General features: G+C 36.4%; 3 protein-coding genes across 5 annotated transcripts; 2 read left to right on the top strand and 1 right to left on the bottom strand.

The window, feature by feature from the left end:
* The first annotated feature begins 1,742 nt into the window (after positions 1–1,742).
* Positions 1,743–6,065, top strand: LOC21393690 (folylpolyglutamate synthase). 3 transcript variants are annotated; one of them, XM_010110088.2, is made up of 15 exons: positions 1,744–1,916; positions 2,036–2,101; positions 2,206–2,315; positions 2,628–2,688; positions 2,808–2,891; positions 3,001–3,057; positions 3,151–3,211; positions 3,592–3,638; positions 3,723–3,800; positions 4,121–4,285; positions 4,368–4,658; positions 4,840–4,918; positions 5,231–5,377; positions 5,517–5,677; positions 5,795–6,065. In XM_010110088.2, exons 1-15 carry the CDS (start codon positions 1,824–1,826, stop codon positions 5,852–5,854), a joined length of 1,560 nt encoding a protein of 519 aa, XP_010108390.1. In that variant the 5' UTR covers positions 1,744–1,823; the 3' UTR covers positions 5,855–6,065. The 3 variants fall into 3 exon arrangements, with proteins under 3 accessions (XP_024029232.1, XP_010108390.1, XP_024029231.1); XM_024173463.1 differs by having other exon boundaries at positions 4,837–4,918; XM_024173464.1 differs by lacking the exons at positions 4,840–4,918; positions 5,795–6,065 and having other exon boundaries at positions 1,743–1,916; positions 5,517–5,633.
* A 1,714-nt stretch (positions 6,066–7,779) lies between these two features.
* Positions 7,780–12,721, top strand: LOC21393689 (folylpolyglutamate synthase). The gene is made up of 16 exons (XM_010110087.2): positions 7,780–7,968; positions 8,059–8,207; positions 8,321–8,386; positions 8,529–8,638; positions 9,119–9,179; positions 9,322–9,405; positions 9,514–9,570; positions 9,655–9,715; positions 10,099–10,145; positions 10,257–10,334; positions 10,475–10,639; positions 10,723–11,013; positions 11,279–11,357; positions 11,699–11,845; positions 12,006–12,169; positions 12,283–12,721. The coding sequence occupies exons 1-16, from the start codon at positions 7,959–7,961 to the stop codon at positions 12,340–12,342; spliced, it is 1,629 nt and encodes a 542-aa protein (XP_010108389.1). The 5' UTR covers positions 7,780–7,958; the 3' UTR covers positions 12,343–12,721.
* A 457-nt stretch (positions 12,722–13,178) lies between these two features.
* Positions 13,179–18,929, bottom strand: LOC21393688 (protein NEDD1). The gene is made up of 10 exons (XM_010110086.2): positions 18,531–18,929; positions 18,001–18,113; positions 17,378–17,638; positions 17,180–17,284; positions 16,751–16,816; positions 16,422–16,643; positions 15,205–15,756; positions 14,238–14,837; positions 13,813–13,989; positions 13,179–13,726 (listed from the first exon to the last, which is right to left on the bottom strand). The coding sequence occupies exons 1-10, from the start codon at positions 18,685–18,687 to the stop codon at positions 13,619–13,621; spliced, it is 2,361 nt and encodes a 786-aa protein (XP_010108388.1). The 5' UTR covers positions 18,688–18,929; the 3' UTR covers positions 13,179–13,618.
* Between the last annotated feature and the right edge of the window lie 1,069 nt (positions 18,930–19,998).

Raw genomic sequence — 19,998 nt, 5'->3', positions numbered from 1 at the left:
CTTAGCTATTGGGTGTGTTTGTTAGTGTTTCTTGTAGTCCAAAATCACTTCTCTAGCTATCAGAAGCTGATAATAGTGTTCGGTAAAAACTATAAAAAGTTATTTTTAAAGAATTTTTGAAGAATTTATAGCAAAATAAAAAACAGTCTAAATACAACTTTGACTTTTAAATTGTGCGGGAATCAACATAGTACAATTAATGATTATCAATAAGGTTATATTAAATAATTAATTATTAATCACTAATTATATTATATATTAATTAATAATTAATAAATATATATACTTAATAACTAATAAATAAATAGTAATTACTTAATTATTAATTAAATATTAGGAATGTAAGTTTAGGTCGGGCTAAACGGGTGAGCATGAGGCTATCTATTGTTGGCACGGGCCCTGCCTTAAATTTTTTTAGGCTTAGCGCCACACTGGATCAACCTTCTCTCCTTTAGGACCGAGTCAAACATTATATTTAAAAAACAAAACAAAAATACATTATAAAACTTTGAACTGGGCCGAACCAGTCCTAAACTTTTTAAGCTTAGGACCGAGCTGGGCCGACCCTCTCTTTTAAGACCGACTGGCCTAAAACTTACATCTCTAATTATTATATTAAAAGGGTGGTCAAAATGGGACATCTACCTAATTTTTTACTCTTTGTGGAAGGATTATTTCCATTTTGTTTTAAACCACATGTGGTTATATTGTTGAGAAATGTTAGTATCATTCATTCTGTCACTCTTTTTGTCATTATTTTTATTCACTATTTAACACGCATACTCTATTAATATAGTAGAGTTTATATGTCAAACAGTGAATAGAGATAATGACAGAATGAGTAATGTATTTTTCTGTATTGTTTTAAGGGAAAAAAAATGGTTTCGTTCAGTGACGAAAAAAGTCTTTAAAGGAAAATCAACCCTCTTACATAGTATTTAATAAAATAAATAAAAAAGGCGCATCTATGCATCTTTTGATTGCTAAAACTAGGGCTGTAAGAAATCACCCCGAACCCGACGAATCCGGCCGAGCCGAGCCGACCCTATTTGAAAATCACGGGTTTCTAATTTTTTATTTAATTTTCGGTTTTAATTATGCCTAACCCGCACTACGCGGGTAGGGGCGCGGGGTGAGGTTACATGAACCCGAGGTAACCCTACCCGGTCGAACATGCTCAAAGTAGGTAAAACAATGTACAACACTTCAAATTCTTACTTTCATAAGTTTATGGACTTTATGCATTTAAACTGTTAACTTATTTATGTTTTGGATTCACGGTTTGTGTAAAAAATGCTTGTATGTCATAGTTGTTGAATTAAGACATTATTTATTTATATTGGAAGTGTTTGATTTCAAAGTGAGTGTTTTAATTGTTCACCTTGCATTTAGACCCCCTCTCGAAGGAAATACATTTTCTGTTTGATAATGATTTCTTCTGTAACAAGCACAGATTAATTGACTAAAAAGTGATCATGTGGTCATTGAGATCACCAACCCGAGTAACCCGACCCTATCCGAGGTCATCTGAAAGGTTGCGAGTTTGTAAACTTAAGAGAGTGTCGCGGCTTAAAATTTTTTCAACCCGCACTGGTTGGATAGAGAGTGTTGCGGCTTAAAATTTTTTTAACCCGCACTGATCGGATATGCTTAATTTTTCAACTCAACCCTACCCTACCCGACTGATTTACACCCCTAGCCCCCCCCCCAACAATAAAAAGACGTTGTTGGTTATTCCTCATTAGCTTCAAAAGGAAGTTGTTCTTCGTCACAAGAAAAGAAGTGGATCTCCTAAACCTAAACCAACTCCATACGAAGAGGCAATGGACGCTTTATCTTCTCTGATCTCGGAACGCAATACCGCCAGCGTAGGCAACAAGAACGTTCGGTTCGACCTGCTTTTCGATTACTTAAAGGTAATTACCGTCATTCGATTCGTAGCCGAAAGTGAAATTTTGTAATTTGGTTCAGATTTGTGTGTGTTTGAGCTTATTGTAACTGCGTCAATGGTGTTTTTGGACTTGGAATGTTATAGATTCTGGATTTGGAGGAGCCAGTATCCAATATGAAGATCATCCATGTCGCTGGTACAAAAGGAAAGGTACCAAAGATTTCTCTCTTTGGTTTTCATTCCCAGAAGTTGCTTCTGATATGTGGTGATGCTAATTCTTCTTCGTCTTGTTTTTGTGTTTGGACGATGAAAAGGGATCCACTTGTACCTTCGTGGAGTCGATATTGCGTAATTGTGGCTTCCACACTGGACTTTTGACGTCTCCTCATGTTATTGAGTTCAGAGAAAGGTTTCGATTGGATGGGTGAGTTTTGCGTACGCACAAGTTTGCTATTCAAAATAATGTATGAATTGTGTTTTTGGTTGGCACTGTTGTGTAACTTGGCCTTATGTGTGCCTCTGTATTTATTCGGACTCTTTTTTCTTTTTGGTCTGTTTTTATCTCCAACATTTACTATTTTCTATCTTCTTATATTGTCTTGTTTTAAGCAAATTTATGAAATAGATAAATTGCCTTACGACTGTTATTTAGAGGCATTTTTGTTCTATGCCTGTTTCATTTCCCATCCTAGAAGATGCACTGATTTATTTCTCTCATTATGGTGGAATACTACAGAGTGGAGATTTGTGAAGAGAAATTTGTAGCGTATTTCTGGTGGTGCTTCAATAGACTTAAGGTATGTTGAAAACCTGACCTCAAACTTCCGTAAATGGTATTTCATGAGCTTTTATATTAATTTATGGTTTTTTATAATTGCTCTTTCCATATTATTGTTCTGATGAATTTTCTTTGCAGGAAAATGCTGCGGGGGATATTCCCATGCCTCCTTACTTTCGCTTCCTTGTATTGCTCGCATTCAAGATATTTGCTGCGGAGCAGGTTTGCCGTGTGTTTTGAGTTTTTGACGCTACCATCCATGAACTTGCAAGTAATAATAATATCAATCAGTGGAATAAGAATATTACCCTTACTGTGATATTTCGTGCAGGTAGATGTTGCTATCTTGGAGGTTGGAATAGGGGGAAAATTAGATCCAACTAATGTGGTGCGTATTATTGTTGTTTTAGAAACAAATCAATGAATGGATTGTTTCAGCCTTCAGGAATAGGTTTAAGTGTAGATGGTGATCATGTTTCAGGTTCAGGCACCTGTTGTGTGCGGTATTTCTTCCCTTGGGTATGACCACATGGAAATTCTTGGTTGGTTTTCTACTTCTGTAGCCTTGGTAATTATATGACATGATGTGATGCATAGTATTGCAGATGCAAGCATGCGTTCGATAAGTCTCTATGTTTCAACCATCAAATGTTAGTCTGCTACCAGTTGATGTTTAAGTAATGGCTTGTCCAGTAGTATCTGTCAGAGTGACATGATTTGGAATATTTTATTGATTAATAGACAATAACTTGGAGTAATCGTATATGTACAGACTTTCGTGCTTGAGATATATTATACTTCACTGTTTTAATGGTTTCATCTAGTCAGGATTTTATTAATAGCTTCGTAAGACTATGTCAGTATTCTTGAGCCTGATTTATAATAGGTCCATTAGTGTTTCTATTGTTGATGCTGTAAACAGGAAATACTCTTGAAGAAATTGCAGGAGACAAGGCTGGAATCTTTAAGGTACTCTTTAAAGCATATGGGAACTGAGAACTACATGTATATCTACTACTCCGTAATTACCCCAGTTTGCCTTTTTGGATCCAGCATGGGGTTCCTGCTTTCACTGTGCGTCAACCTGAGGAAGCAATGTGTGTACTTGAGGATAAGGCTTCTCAGCTGGATGTAAGTTGAATGTGGAAATAAATGATTCAGGTCCTGTGACGGAAGACAGTTTTCAGGGGGGGAAGAAAGAAACAAAGAAACAAAATGGAATAAAATAAATGTCTTTCTGGTTTTGGAGTACGATAGTTTAATGTTCATGCTTAGATGGATCTCTTATGTTGGTATAATAAGGTCCAACATTCTTTTACATCTTCACGACATATTCAACTAGAGGATGTGGGTTCTATGTGTCAATTAGGCAATCAGAATGAATATATGTGTGTCTATGTATCTACTTCTTCATATTACTCCATAAGGGGATGAAATCATTCTTTTTACAGGTACCACTTCAAGTCGTGCCACCATTAGATGCCAATTTGTTGAATGGTTTAAGACTTGGTCTAGGAGGTGAGTTCCAATATCTTAATGCTGGTCTTGCTGTTGCGCTATGTTCTACTTGGCTTCAGAGAACTGGTCATGTTGGAATCACTCACCTGGAACATACTGTAAGTTCTACAAACGAAAACTTTTTTTGTGCGTGCATAAATTGTACATTGCTTGATTTATTTCCTTCTCTGTATGAAATAGAATTCTTTGCCGGAGCAGTTCATAAAAGGATTAACAACAGCATGTTTGCAAGGACGGGCTCAGATTGTCCCTGATAAATGTATTGACATTAAAAGCCCTGGAGATCTTGTGTTCTATCTGGATGGAGCCCATACCCCAGAAAGCATGGAAGTATGTGCAAGATGGTTTGCACTTTCCAGTAAGGAAGATAGCCAACGAGGTTTTAGCTATCAATTGCAGGATAATTCTAAATCCTCCAATGAATTGGTAAACAGGCACCTCGACGACAGAGCCATAAAGAAATCCACACAGGTGGAGTACAAAACGTTGGTCCTTGTGCAATCTATCTCAGTTTTGTGGATGTTCTTTCATTTTTCAGTTTCAATATGATAATAAGCAACATGTGTGCCACTTTTTTTTCTCCTTTATAAATTTGAAAGCTTCATTTCTTTTGCCATTTAATGACTGAATGTTGTTACGACATACACAGCAGATACTGGTGTTTAATTGTATGTCGGTGCGGGATCCTCATCTACTTTTCCCACGTTTGATGGAAACATGTGCTAGTCATGGTAATTATTTGATCAAAACATGAATTTTGAACATCTCTGGAATTTTTATCAATTCTCAGATAAGTTGCTATATCCAAGATGAATTTCTTGATCAAGAATCATTATTGTTGTGAGAATGTTGCATTGGATTTAGATCTGTCTTGAAGCGATAAGCTAAAGAGTTTTTGTGAAATAGTGAAGAGTTAAAAATCAAAGTAATAACTTGCAACCTATCTGGAGAAATGAAATGGACAAAAGATGCTGTATATAAGATTTATCAAGAAGTTATCTCTAAACAGAGAAGTTCATTTGGTTCCTTGTTTGATATATTAGGTGTCTGCTTCAAGAAAGCTCTCTTTTTACCAAACACATCATTGCATCAAAAGGTTGGATCCCATTCTTTTCCACCAAGTGAAGTTGATTTGTCGTGGCAGTTCACTCTTCAAAGACTATGGGAAAACCTCATGGAGACAAACAAGGGTAAGACATTAAGATTGTGTATATTGCATTTCTTTTTCTTGTTTACAGTACTATCTCATACTTTCTCTAAGCTAAACTAATCTTGAAGAGTTTACGGAAATTTTTCTTATTATAATAGAAATTATTATTTCTAAATCAGGAGGTGGTGGCAAGACTGTTGATGCTGTCTATGAAGACTTAAAAGATGATACAGAGTTGTGTGTAAAAAGTGGTAAAAATAGCGCCGTATTCTCTTCTCTCACCTTAGCTATTAAATGGCTCCGGGAAAGTGTCCAACAGAATCCATCTGTTCGTTTCCAGGTAATGCCCATTCTTTTGTTACCCTTTTTCTCTTAGTTATCATGTATATTCACTTGCTACAAAAGTGTATATGTTCTATTGTACGAGTTCCAATTATTTTTTTATGAATATAATCAGGTCCTCGTAACTGGCTCTTTACGTCTTGTGGGTGACGTGTTGAAATTGGTCAAAGTGTGAGACGTCAGATCAAGTTCAAATCCTTAACGTTGGCATTGAAGATGGGCAAAAGAAGTCAGTTCTCTTTGGTTATGCAAAAATATAAGGGAAAGAAATGGTTGAATGGACTTTCTATGTTGTATGTAATCTGTATATTAGAGTTACAATTTCTGTTTAAATACAACGAAACAAAGAAAGCAAATGAGGGGGGAAAAAATAACCAGCGATGATATGGACAACAAAAAATAAAGGAAGAGAAATTTTTTTTTTCTCTTTGGTTATGCAAAAATATAAGGGAAAGAAATGGTTGAATGGACTTTGTATGTTGTATGTAATCTGTATATTAGAGTTACAATTTCTGTTTAAATACAACGAAACAGAGAAAGCAAATGAGGGGGGAAAAAATAACCAGCGATGATATGGACAACAAAAAATAAAGGAAGAGAATTTTTTTTTTTCCTTTTAAGGTAAATGAAGAGAAATTAAGCTATTTACGTATAAATTACAATGGAAAGGAAAGCATATAGCCTCTTAGTTGTGCAATTTGATAAACAGCTTTCCAAATTTCAACAGGTTTTGAGTGCTTGTTCATATGCTTCCACCACATGATATTTGCAGTATTGACCGCAATATGAAGACACGGTTTCTGCAGGCATGAAATATGCCATTCTAGCAAAATGATCAAGTCCAATCATAATATTTCACACGGGCATTTCTTTTCTAATTCTGTCAATAACAGGAGGTTGAAGAGAGTTAGGTTTGTCTCACGCTCGAGAAGAAGAAATGCGTACTGAATATTGAAACCGAACAGCCAAATAGATATTGAGAGAACGCACAGGACTCAATATCAAATCTTCTACAATCAATAGAGAAATCCAATTGATAGAGATTGACAAATCCATGCCGTAAAGGCCATATAAAGTATCAACACCAACATGTCAGGATAAAATCCATCACTAATGTAAAACTAAAATACAAAAAGAACTCATAGCATCACTGTCAAAGCCTTAGACAATGAAAAAACAAACCACCAGGAAAACTAGCAGAACCTGAGAGATGCATGGTGATGTCGATGCCCACACACACCGGCATTGCTAGAAGACCACACCGCTACTACCACCACCACAGGCACATGAAACCATCCAACGCGCATATCGAAATCTTGTAGGAAGTCAACCATCAAATGAGAAATGCGCCAAGAAAGACACTTCAAACCATCAACCACAAAACTCCAGCCCAATGTCGATTTGCCCTAAAGAAGGCTCCACGCTGCACACTGCTACTGCCACCAATAAGCCCACAACTAGGGAGTTTGGAGACTTGGTTTAAGAGAAATTTTGACAAATACTTTTTATATTTTTTGTTTGATACGTAAATTTTATTAATTTTTTTGAGAATAAGTGAACTCTATTAATTTTAACACAAAATAAAATAATAAAATTCATATGTCAAATAATAAATATTGAAAGTAACTTATTCATTTTACCGATTTGAGATTTCAGTTTTAGATTTACAGTTAAAAATTCTCAGAAAATCGACGCTAATAATTTTTTTTCTTTTTAACAAAAAGGACAAAATGGCAGCCAATTCTGCACAAAACCATTACAAATGCCTTCCATTAAAAATTAACTGCAAATGACTTGGCCCATGGCACCCGCCCAGAGCCAGACCACCCGCCGAAAACACTCTCCCTCCCTCTCTCTGTCTCTGAAGTGCTGCAACTAAAAAACAATAGTCTCGTTGACTTTATAAATTTAAATTTTTAATTTAAGTTTAGATATAATATTTTTTAAAAAAATTTTACTGTAATAAAAGAAATTAAATTTGATATTTTTTAAAAATTTTTTACTATAAAATTTTAAAATTGAAAACGCAGTAAAATAAATGTGTATATATACCGAATGGTGCAATCGTTCCTCTTTTGATACGAATTGAATAGTATTTCAACACCGCTACCGCATTCCCTTTTTAGCTTTCCACCTTTCAAATTCAATCCTACTCGAACATCTTTTCTCTCTCTCTCTCTCTCTCTCTCTCTATATATATATATATATATGTTGTATATAGTTCATATATACTACTAACATCAGAGCTTCGTCTCGCTTCAGTCCCACGCCCAATCGCCATGGCCGAAGGTACCTTACCCCTTACTCAAATCTTCCTCTCAACTACATAACACTTTGTTTGTATTGATTTCACGTTTTTCTTTTTTCAAATGTAAAAAGATGACGGAAATGGAAATGGATCGTCGAAACCTAAGCAAACTCCATACGAAGAGGCAATGGACGCTCTGTCGTCTCTCATCACGAAACGCTCTCGCGCCGATAAGACCAACAAGGGCGATCGCTTCGACCTGCTTTTCGATTACGTGAAGGTAATCATTCGCTCGATTGCTACGCGAAAGTAAAAGCTCGTAATTTTGGTTCGAATTAGTGTGTTTGAGCTTGTGATAAGTACGTTATTGGCGTTTTGGACTGGGAATTATAGATGCTGGATTTGGAGGAGCCGATATCGCAGATGAAGATCATCCATGTCGCTGGTACAAAGGGGAAGGTACCAAAATCCTCTCTGTTCCAAGCTTTTATTGAAAGTTTCTTTTTGATGTATAAACTCTGGACTTTGCTTTTTGATTTTTAGTCCCAGAAGTTGCTTCTGATATGTTTTGATGCTAATTCTTCTGTTTGGGGATGAAAAGGGATCCACTTGCACATTCGCAGAATCGATTTTGCGTAATTGCGGCTTCCACACTGGACTTTTCACGTCTCCTCATCTCATTGATGTCAGAGAAAGGTTTCGTTTGGATGGGTAAGTTTTGCAAATAGTTTTTTATTGCATTTAATACAAACAATTATATTATGCTTGTGTTTTGTTTGTACTTTCTTGAGGATACCTCTTCCTCTCTTGGTTGTACATAATTCTTTATATTTAATATAAGTTTCTTGTTTAAAAAAAAATGCATTTTAAGATTATCAAGTCAAATTATGTAACAAAAATTAGAATTGTGTTTTACTACTATTGTTTACATGGCCCCAACTTTGAATTCCTTCGAATTTTATAATTGCACGGCGTTCCATGAGTAAATAATTTCATAATCTTTTTGGGTCTTTTTTGACTAAAGAAAACTCTGGTTCTTCTCCCTTATTGTACTTTCTTTTGTTGAGCAAATTTACTGAACAGATAAATTGCCTTATATGCCTATTGCTTACGGGCATTTTTGTTCTATGCCTGTTTCATTTCCCATCTGGAAAGGTACACTGATTTATTTCTCTCATTACGACACTACAGTGTGGACATTTGTGAAGAGAAATTTTTAGCATATTTCTGGTGGTGCTTTGAAAGACTCAAGGTATTATTCCCATGTTTTATATTTCTTTTCCCTCCCTTTGTTGAAAAGCGGAACCCAAATTTCTGTAAATGATATTTTGTGAACCATTCAAGCAATTAGATAATTTAACTACACGTTATTTTTCTTTGATTTTTTTATGCAGAAAAAGGCCACAGATGATATTCCAATGCCTACTTATTTCCGCTTCCTGGCGTTACTTGCATTCAAGATATTTGCAGAAGAGCAGGTTTGATTCGTGTCTTCGACTTTTTGAGGATAGGCTACTTCCATTTAACATCCTTCCACGAACTTGCAAGTAATATCTAACAGTCGAGTTAATATTTCATTTTATCAGGTAGATGTTGCTATCTTGGAGGTTGGCTTAGGAGGGAAATTTGATGCAACTAATGTGGTATTTACAATTGTTTAAGAAATGAATTAAAAAGATCTATTGTTTCAGGAATAGGTGTAATTATAGATGGTAATCATGTTTCAGGTTCAAGCACCAGTTGTGTGCGGTGTTGCATCCCTTGGATATGACCACATGGAAATTCTTGGTTAGTTTTCTGCCGTAGTCTAGGTAATTATTTTGTGATCATGTGATGCACAGTATTGCATTTGTAAGCGTATGCCAAGTATGTCTCTGTTTTAGGAATTGCATTTGATGACATTTTGTATTCAGTCAAGATATGAAATATGCTTGCTTCGAGTTAAAGCTTACTAATACCAACGTAAAATTTGTCATAGCCATTATTCGAAATATACTGTTGGTCAATAATGGACAATAATGTAGGGTAGATTATCAATTATGATATTGTTTGTGTCATGTTGTACTCGACTTTCTGATGGTCCCGTACACTGAGAATTGCTTTTGCATGATAGCTTTATAAGACTATGCCAGTATTCTAGAGCCTGATTTATAATTTGTTCCTGATAACAGGAAATACTCTTGGACAAATAGCAGGAGAGAAGGCTGGTATCTTCAAGGTGCGCTTTAAAGTATATGTGAACCAGAAACATTTCTAGTTTCCAACAAATTCTACAGTATATTTAGTATGAACTACACTTTTATCGTCTTGTTTTCTTTTTTTGATCCAGCATGGGATTCCCGCATTTACTGTGCCTCAACCTGATGAAGCAATGCGTGTACTTGAGGACAAGGCTTATCGGCTAGATGTAAGTTGCACCCTTTTTCCTAGCCAACTTTTTCTTCCTATAGAACCTAAAATCAATTATTCTGAATTAGTACATGTGTATTTATGTATCTATTTTTGTTTTTGTGTTTTAACAAGTCAGTGAAACCATGCTTATTACAGGTACCTCTTCAAGTTGTGCAACCATTAGATGCCAATTTGCTTAATGGTCTAAGACTTGGGCTTGAAGGTGTGCACCAATATCTCAATGCTGGTCTTGCTGTTGCACTATGTTGTTCTTGGCTTCAGAGAACTGGTCATGTTGGAATCACGCATCTGGAAAATACTGTAAGTTCCACAAACAAGACAATTTTTTTGTGCATGCATAAATTGTTCATTGCTTAATTTCTTTCCATCTCTGCATGGAATAGAACTCTTTGCCAGAGCAGTTCATAAAAGGATTAGCGACAGCCAATTTGCAAGGGCGGGCTCAGATTGTCCCTGATAAATGTATTGGCATCAACAGCCCTGGAGATCTCGTGTTCTATCTGGATGGAGCGCATAGCCCAGAAAGTATGGAAATGTGTGCAAGATGGTTTTCTCTTTCCATTAAAGAAGATGGCCAACAAGTTTTCAGTTATCTGCCACATGAAAATTTGAACTCCTCAATCGAATTGGTGAACAGGCACCTTGAAGACAGTGCCAGGAAGAAATCCACACAGGTGGAGTACAAAACTTGTGATCCTTTTGCAGTTTATGCATGCGGAAATCCATTTTTATGTTTGATGCTTGGCCTTGGTTATATGAAAAGTCAGTAAGATAATCAGGCATGCATTTTGTGTGTTCCCCTTTTTTTATGAGATTTACTTATTAATAGGATCGTATACAACATTTATGCTGATTTATTATTATTGCCTCTTTTCTAGATTGGGAGGCTAATACATTTCGCTGGTCAATGTCTGAAAGTTGTTATGAAATACATTGCAGATACTACTGTTTAATTGTATGTCGGTGCGCGATCCGCATGTACTACTTCCACGTCTAATGGAAACATGTGCTAGTCATGGTGAGTATTTTATCAAAACATGTAATCAGACGTCTCTTGGAATTTATTAAATCCAATTACCAGATCAATTTCTGGATGCAAAATGAGTTCATTGGTCAAGATAATGATCATTTTCAGAATGTTAAAGGGCATTTGTTTTAGGTGTCTTAAAGCAATAAGGTTAAAATAGTTTTGCAAAATATTGTAGGGTAAAAACGAATACTGATGATGTATCTGGAGAAAAGGGTAGAAAAGAAAAAAGTGCCTTGATGCATATGGGATTTGACAAGAAATTTACGTCTAAAGCAGAGAAATACATTTGATTCATTGTTTAACCATAAACGTTTCTTTGATACTTTTAGGCGTCCGCTTCAGGAAAGCTCTCTTTGTACCAAACACATCATTGTATTACAAGGTTGGATCCCATTCTCTGCCACCAAACGAAGTTGATTTGTCATGGCAATTCGCCCTTCAAAGAGTATGGGAAAACCTCATGCAGACAAACAAGGGTAAGACATAAAGATTGTATATATTGCAATTTTTATTTTCTTGTTTTTAATATAATCTCATAGTTTTGCTTAGCTAACTAGTCTTGATGAATTCGATCGAACATTTTCGCATGTCGAACCCCACAAGTCTTGATTCTTTTTCTTATTGTTTTCAAATCAGGAGGTGATGAAAAGACCACGGATGGTGTTGGTGAAGACTTAAAGAATGATGATACAGAGATGTGTGTAAAAAGCGGTGAAACTAGTGCAGTATTTTCTTCTCTCCCCTTAGCTATTAAATGGCTCCGGGACAGTGTCCAACAGAACCAATCCGTTCGTTTCCAGGTGATGCCAATTCTGTTGTTACCTTTCTCCTTGGCCATTATGAATACCATTTCCTACAAAAGTTTATATGATCCCTGATATCTATGGCTTCCGTTGTCTTCTTGGTATATCAGGTCCTTGTAACTGGTTCTCTACATCTTGTGGGTGACGTGTTGAGATTGGTCAAGAAGTGATACATCAAATCCAATTAAATCTCCCAAATTTATACGTTCTTCTACCTTAATTATGCTCTGGAATCAAAGACGGCCAAACGAAGTGGATCATCTCAAATTTTCAAGTCAGTTATTTTTGGTTTTGAGTTTTTGTTCGTAATCTTCCACCACATGTAATACTTGTGAAACTGACAGCAATATCAAATCGGCTTCTGCGGACATGAAAGTTGCCATTCTATGCTAATGATCAAGTCTAACGGAGACTTAATTAGGTCGATTAAGGAAAGGGAATTTATCATTTTCTCTATCCACTTTTTCTATGAAGTTCCATCTCTTAAACTCATTTCTTGACAACATAATGAAAATGAATTGTTCAAAGCAATTTGTATGAGTGGCATTTCGTACATGCTTAGTTGAATTATCTCGTGTTTTCCTCCAGGTAGTAAGTGGAATTTTCAGAGTTGCACCTTGCACTAGAGATGTTTATTGGAGCTTGTATATGGTCACCATAGAAACCAAACTCAAGCACGAAAGCTGAGTAAAACAAAATTGTAAAAATAAATGGGAATTTCTCTAATAGTCCGCTCCTGGCAGTCTCAGTTTTTGAGAGTTGAATCTAGTCAAAATCACATCAGATATGCAGAACGAATAAATTATGATACAAATATAACAGTTAAAAATAAAAGATTACCGGCAGTCTATTTTTGCAAGAACTACCGGAAAAGCCCCCAAAATAAATAGATGAAAGATGAGGAAAGAGACAGTATTGAATGCCAAGTATGAAGAAAATCGCTGAAATTTCTCAAAATATATATGAAAATTTTATACCGTCATCAAGCAAAATAAAACCACTTAATCTACTTAACAAACTAGAAAAAAATAAGCTCACCAAATAAACCTCAAATGCGTTCAAGGGTATGTATTGTAGCTCGCTATACTCGAGCTTGATATAGATACATACAAACCAACAAAGCTGAAGAACAATAAGATTCATCGACAGAAGTTTGTACATCAGCCAATTTTTAATATGGAACGCTCAAATTAAAGCTTCAATTGACAGCTGAATGGAAGGGTTCTGTTCTGTACATGTTCAATAAGTTCACCTTAAATAGCACATGCATTCTCTTCATCCCCGCTTTTTTCTTATTTTCTTTCCCCTTTGCTTTCACTACAATTGCCGGAGATGAGCAGACTAGTTGGCTATAAACAAAAGGCCGGTGGTGAAAATCAAACATAAAAAAACAAAACAGAGTTATCCACACCCTTTGTGAAAAGAATGAGTACTTTCCTCTAGTTCTCAAAGCAATTGCCTGAGTTGCTGGTTTTCTTTCCTGAGAGACTTGACTTCTCTCATCAGCTCAGCTTGGTTTTCCAGAACGACATTCAGTACCTTTGACATTTCCATCTGGATAATCATTCCAGGAATAATTTCAGGAAGAGAGTAATATAAAAATAAAAATTAAAAAAAAAGGAAAACCCTCGCACACATACCTCGTGCAAATGAAACTGTCTCACAGTCTCTATATGAAGGTTCCTTATATCTTCATGTACTGATTTCTGCAAAGAATCAAGACTCTCTCCGAGAGTACGTTGAAAAAGCTGAAGAGTAAAAGAACTTCCTTGCTGTGTATCCTGGTGAGAGGCCTTCTGAGGTTCTGAGGTTCCCCCCTGTCAACGTGTTTTGAAACATTATAATCTAATCAAAGCATGACAGCCAGAGCACAATAAACATATTTGCTTAGTAGTCATGTCAACTGAGACTCGCATATAATTGAATCTTTTATGCTCATAACCTTCAAACAATTTATTTAAAAATAAAAAAAGAAAAGAAAAGAAAAGAAAATAAAATAAGAAGCCTAAGTGGTCTCTCAGATTGCATCTGAGCAATCATTGTCGTATACATTTTGCCTACTTACATTTATAATAGGAAGCGTCCCCTTTTCCATGGCGGTCGATACATCTGACTTTGAGAACAAGCTGCTTAAAAGTTCTTCCCTGGTTTCAGCACCTGTTTTTTTAATTTTTGGTGAACCCAGCAAGGCTGATGTTCCATCGCTGAAGGAGGATGTAGTACTTATTCTCTCTGCATATGTGGAGAATCTCCGGGTCAAAGTTGCTGGTGAATCAAGATTAGTCTGTCCTATTATACCTTTTGTGCTGAGGGGCATAGAGATGGAAGTAGAGAAGTGTTCTGGATGTCCCAAGGAACTCTCCTGATTTACAGAAACATCTTTTGTTCGCAAGTTTGCATAACTGAAGTTCGAATTTGTTGAGGAGCTAGTACTTGGCTGACTTGTTGTCAAGGACAGATCAGGTAATCCCGACAACACTGAAACTGCAGTCGGACCACTAGAAGCAAACACTCCCAAACAGGATGGCAAAGTACGCATGTGGGCATATTTATCAGATGGTTTCTCACCGCCCCAAGCTTCTGGAGGGGTGATGGAGGAGTCTTCACTCTTAGAAGATGGAGAGGGAGTTGATCCCAACACTCCAAATGAAGACTTGGAATCCTCCTGCCAACAATGTGAGATATTCATTCAGAACATACAATGTTCATAACACAGGCAGTGGAAAGAGCCTCATTTCAAGTTACTAATGACATTGAAGTATACAAAAATGACCAATCCCGGAACAAAATTCACATTCAACTTCAAGGTATAACAAGAGAAATACTCTTCATGAAGCCTAGAAGGTAGTGTCAACTTCCATTTTAACATGGTGAAATATCTACAAAATCAGATAATGAATCAGAAATAACACTCGACCATAAACAAACGTCAAAAGAAAATATCGTCTAGATCTGCCAAGTGAAGTTCGAAAGAATTAACTAATCCATGTTTGCGGTCAACTACGAAATTATAGCTGAAGGGAGAGCTAGACCTGTTCAAAAGTTGCGCTGGGTTTCCAATCAGATACTGGATGATCAATGCCTCCATCTTTCATGAAAGGAAATTTCCTAGTAGATGAAGGGAAGAGAAGTGATGAAGGCTTCTTGTCCTCCCATAATTTGTCAAGACTGGGAGTGATTGGTTGAACATCCACGAGAGGGGAGAATACCTCCATTTCATCCTTGAAGTTATAAGTAGAACGAGGAGCATGTAATCTAGACAATGCTCCCCCTGGCCTGGCTGGCCACAGAGGAGTCCGAACTGGTGTCTCCTCTGCAGAGGACACATGGAGCATACTTGATGTAAATCCACTGCCAATTGCTGCAACTGAAGATGTTTCAAGAGAGGGACCTGAGCGGCCAGGATTCCGAGAGCTCGGTACTGCTGTAGACAGAGCAAAGCTTGATGAAGTCACAGAAGGAAGTGGATCAGGCATAAGAATTGAATCTTCAACAGAATCTCCCAAAAGGGCGGTCTCGGCAGTGCAACTGCTTTCATTTACAATAACAGGTTTTGACCGTTGCCAGCATAAGCTTGTAACAGCCTGATGAACAGTTGAAGTGGTTAGTATAAAACTTCTCAATATAACTATATGAGTAAGATACTATTCTCCTAGGGGGAAAACAAAAGACAAAGGTGCCTAAAGAACAGATACCTAAGGAAACAAGAGCATAATGGGGAGAACATATCCGAGACAACCAAAAAAGAGGAAAATAAATGGCAGGAATCATATCAAAAAGAACCGAGACTGATTTTTAGTGGTATTTTTAGCCATTTCCAACTGCCAAGAATCATAAATTACTCATTGGTTAAAAAGACCAAGGACTTTCACAATAAACCAAATCTAATTAAGCTATTTGTTGCATATTCATAGACTAAAATTAGCACAACGTACTCTCTTTTCTCCCAATGATATAGAAGTCGAGACTTCATTTTTTGAGCCAAAAAGCAAAAGTCATATAGAGAAGTCAAATATTTCTTAAAAGGCAAAACTCTTCATACTAGATAGTAAAAGGCAAAGTCTCCTAGATTGCCAATGACCAAGTGGATACAAGCTTAGTTTCTGAGAGATGCATACTGCCGTTGTCAGAGTTCATGTAAAATGGAATTGCATAATTTATAGCATGCTTTACGAAAAATCTAGTAGCTGACACTCATTAAAAACCCGATAGACAGAGAAAATGGTAATATAAAAAGAAAAGAAACTACCTCAGAACTACTATATGCTCTAAGGACAGTGAATGGTTCTGGCTTTCCACGAATATCATAGAACACAACCCGGCCGGTGCTTGTTCCAGCTGCAAGCACCAAGCCATCATCTCTAAATGCCAACGAAGAGAAAGGCGCTTCAAAAGAAATGGAAGAAGAAGGTCTTCTAGATCCTGAATCATACGTATACAACTTTTTGTCCAGACCAATGCTAGCAATTATCTGTCATGTCGAATAAAATAAAAGTGAGTTTAATTAGAAGAAGAGAAAAATAAAAATGTGAAAATGTATGCCAATATGTGTCCTTTTATATTGTGTATTTATGAGACCTTGTCAATGGAAGGTGAAAAACTGACACCAGCAGTCGGTGCAGAATGCTGCTTCAACCAAGAAACCTGGAGAAGGTTTGGAGGAGAGAAAGACAGAGAAAATCAAACTCTTAATTTAGAGGACAAAAAGTTAATTAACATTAGCTATTGGGGACGTGGTGCAACATAACCTTAAATCTTGATTCAGATTGACTAGAAAAAGTTCATACCACGGAAATGGAAATGCAAATGCAAAAGCTGGAGGTGATAAGAATATTTCAGCACAAATTTCAATCCACTTAAACTTAGGCAACAAGAAGTGGCATAACCATAAACCATCCTACAACTAAAGTAGACATGAATTTCCAGAGAAATACATAAATTGCTCACGGGTTAGTTTTTATTTCCAAAAGTATTGAGGATCGTCGACAAAGAAAGAATAATGCAAACCTTTGGGCTGCGACCAGTTGTATCCCACAAATGTACAGTCCCATCATCACCTGCCGTCACTAGAAGGTGCCGACTAATCCGGGAATAATCAAGAACTCTCAATACCTGGTCTTAAAATCCAGCAGACAGACAATTTACTCACAAAATACATGCTCATATAACTTGGCCAGAAAGACAACATGCAACATAATAATCAACCTGCTCATTTGGATCTTTGAGTTCAGCAGTCCGTGCACCAGATGCAAGGTTGTGAAGCATTAGATCCCCACCAAGACTGATGGAGGCCAAATGCTCATCCTTGCAATTGTACATTGCACCTGTTATTGTATTGGTGTGACCTCTCAACCATTTAATACAACGCTTCCTTTGCAAATCCCATATTCTTACAACCTGGCCACTTCCACCAGTGCATATGTATCTAGAAACCTTGTTGCTAAAGCTAATAGCCAGTATAGACTCCTGTAAAAGGGTTTAAATAGAAGTAGATGAGCTCAAACAAACGAAACCCATTCAAGCCTATAATGTAAAATCATGATCAGGCCCATCAAAAACTAAGAAAGCAACTAACTTTAAAGCAAGTTCTATAAAGTTTGGATCTTAAATTAATAATAAATAGGTGAACCATGGAGCATGGTCTTATCGACTTCCCAGCACAGTTACTAGAAGAAAACTGTGCTCCATTATCTCTCTAAACTATGCTCTTATCAATAAATCCGTGCACTATAACCACCCTAAATCCTCAACAGAGATTATCAATAAGACTAACCACAAGAATTTACAAGCTATTAGCTGGCAGAAATCTGCATTGGTCGAATACTTACATCAATGTTGTCACCACTGTCAGTCCCGGCCACCGGAATGGTCCCCATACTCTGCCCACTTTTCCGCCACAACGAGATCTTCTTGTCATCTCCAGCGCTGGCCACCACCAAATCTGCAAGAATCACACCCCCACCTCAATTAAACTCGAAAATCTTTATCTGTAGCTAAGAATCACACGGGAACTTGAGAAATAATTTCACCAACAAAATCTCATGTCATTATTTTATTCCTCATCATAACCTAATACAATTTTCTACCCCCATTGCTAAAATAAGTAAATAACAAGATGAATAATAACCAAAAAAATCCCCATCCAACTAATTTCAACACAACAGTTCGTCCGCATTCAGTAAAAACGAAAACCACCACCCAGAACCATCTTCAAAAGCCCTCATTACAAACAGAAATGACGAAATGTAATTCTAAAAAAAAAAAATCTGACGGAATTTAGTACAACAGAAAACAAATCAATTCAATTCTGAAGAAAGAAAGAAAGAAAGTGAAAAGAGAATAAGAATGAGCGACTCACTGGTATGATTCCACTTGACAGAATTGACTTGGAAACCAGGAGAAGGAGTGTAGCTCAAGGCACACGGATCGCCGCCCTTTCCGGACACATCGAAGAGCTTCACGGTGTCGCCGCCGCTCGCCGCCAGCAACGCCACCGACGGATCTGTTAAATTCATTGTCGCTCTCTCAATTTTCCGACGGGAAAGAAAATGCGAAGCCTTAGTATACTTTAATCCGCCGATTTCCACAAATTTTCCCGGGAATTCTCGGTGCCTACGATACTCGGGAAAATTTTGAAAGAGAGAAAGTGAATTTAAACATTTTTTTAGAAAGTTTGATTGCAAATGTTTTTTGAAATGTTTGTTGTTGTTGTTATTCTGCTTTTAGAAACCGAAGTACCAAACCCTACCGGAAAGAGAAAATGAGGGGCGAAAATTTAAAATGAGAGGTGAACGAGTGAGCGCCTTTATACGCTGGGCTGGGCCATTGTTCCTGGCCCATAGGCCCACTACATGCCACGGGGCGGATTTGGAGTGGAGTGGTCTTCTAACTATCTGCCAAGAAAAATTTAAACCGTGTTTAGAATTAAACCCGTTTTTATTTTTTACGTTTTTTAAAAAAATAAATGAAAATATTTTTAAAACGGTGTTTAGTACAATAAAAATAAAAAACAGAAATAAAAATAATTTTTTGATTTAGTGTAAAACGAGAGAAATAAAAAATGACTTTTAGTCGTTTTTCATTTTTTGTTTTCATTTTCTCCTCTCTCGAGCAGAGAGAAAGAGACAGAGACATTAATGGGTTTTTTTATACTAAAAATAATCTCTTAATAAAATTACCAAATGCATTTTAAAAAATGATTTATGTCTCATATTGAAAACGTTTTCATTTTCATTTTCATACAAAAAACAAAATCATTTTAGAACGAGTTCCAAACACGCCCTTAGACTTTGTTCACTTTGCAGATTTAAGTTTTCAATTTAAGCTAAAATGTGACATTTTTTGAGTGCTTTTAATTGTAACAAAAAAATAGATGTGACAAATTCTAAGAGCTTTTAACCGTAGAAACCTAAAACTGAAAATTTGAATCGATGAAATGAACGAGACCTTAAACACTCACCTATGAACCCGCATAAATTGACGGGTTTAGGAGCGAATTTTTCTGTCACGTGTTCAGAGTATTCGTGGTGTCCCATTTACCCAATAAGTTATTTTCATTGTAAAATAAATAAATAATTAATTAAAAAGTACAAACATACAAAACATTAAGTTAAAAATAAAAGAAAGGTAGTTTTAAATTTTCATATATATTATGTAATGGATTATATTATCTTAAAATTATATATTATACATATTCTACCTAATCTATCTAATTTAAAAATATGATATAATTAAATGTGGCTAATAAATGGGGAATAGAATCGGAGACATCTAAATTTGTCTCGTCTCGCGACTCGCGACAGGTTAAAATTTTAATCAATTTATAA

This window comes from Morus notabilis, unplaced genomic scaffold (assembly GCF_000414095.1).
Source record: "Morus notabilis unplaced genomic scaffold, ASM41409v2 Scaffold799, whole genome shotgun sequence".
Lineage (NCBI taxonomy): Eukaryota > Viridiplantae > Streptophyta > Magnoliopsida > Rosales > Moraceae > Morus > Morus notabilis.
This window is presented reverse-complemented; position numbering and strand designations above follow the sequence as displayed.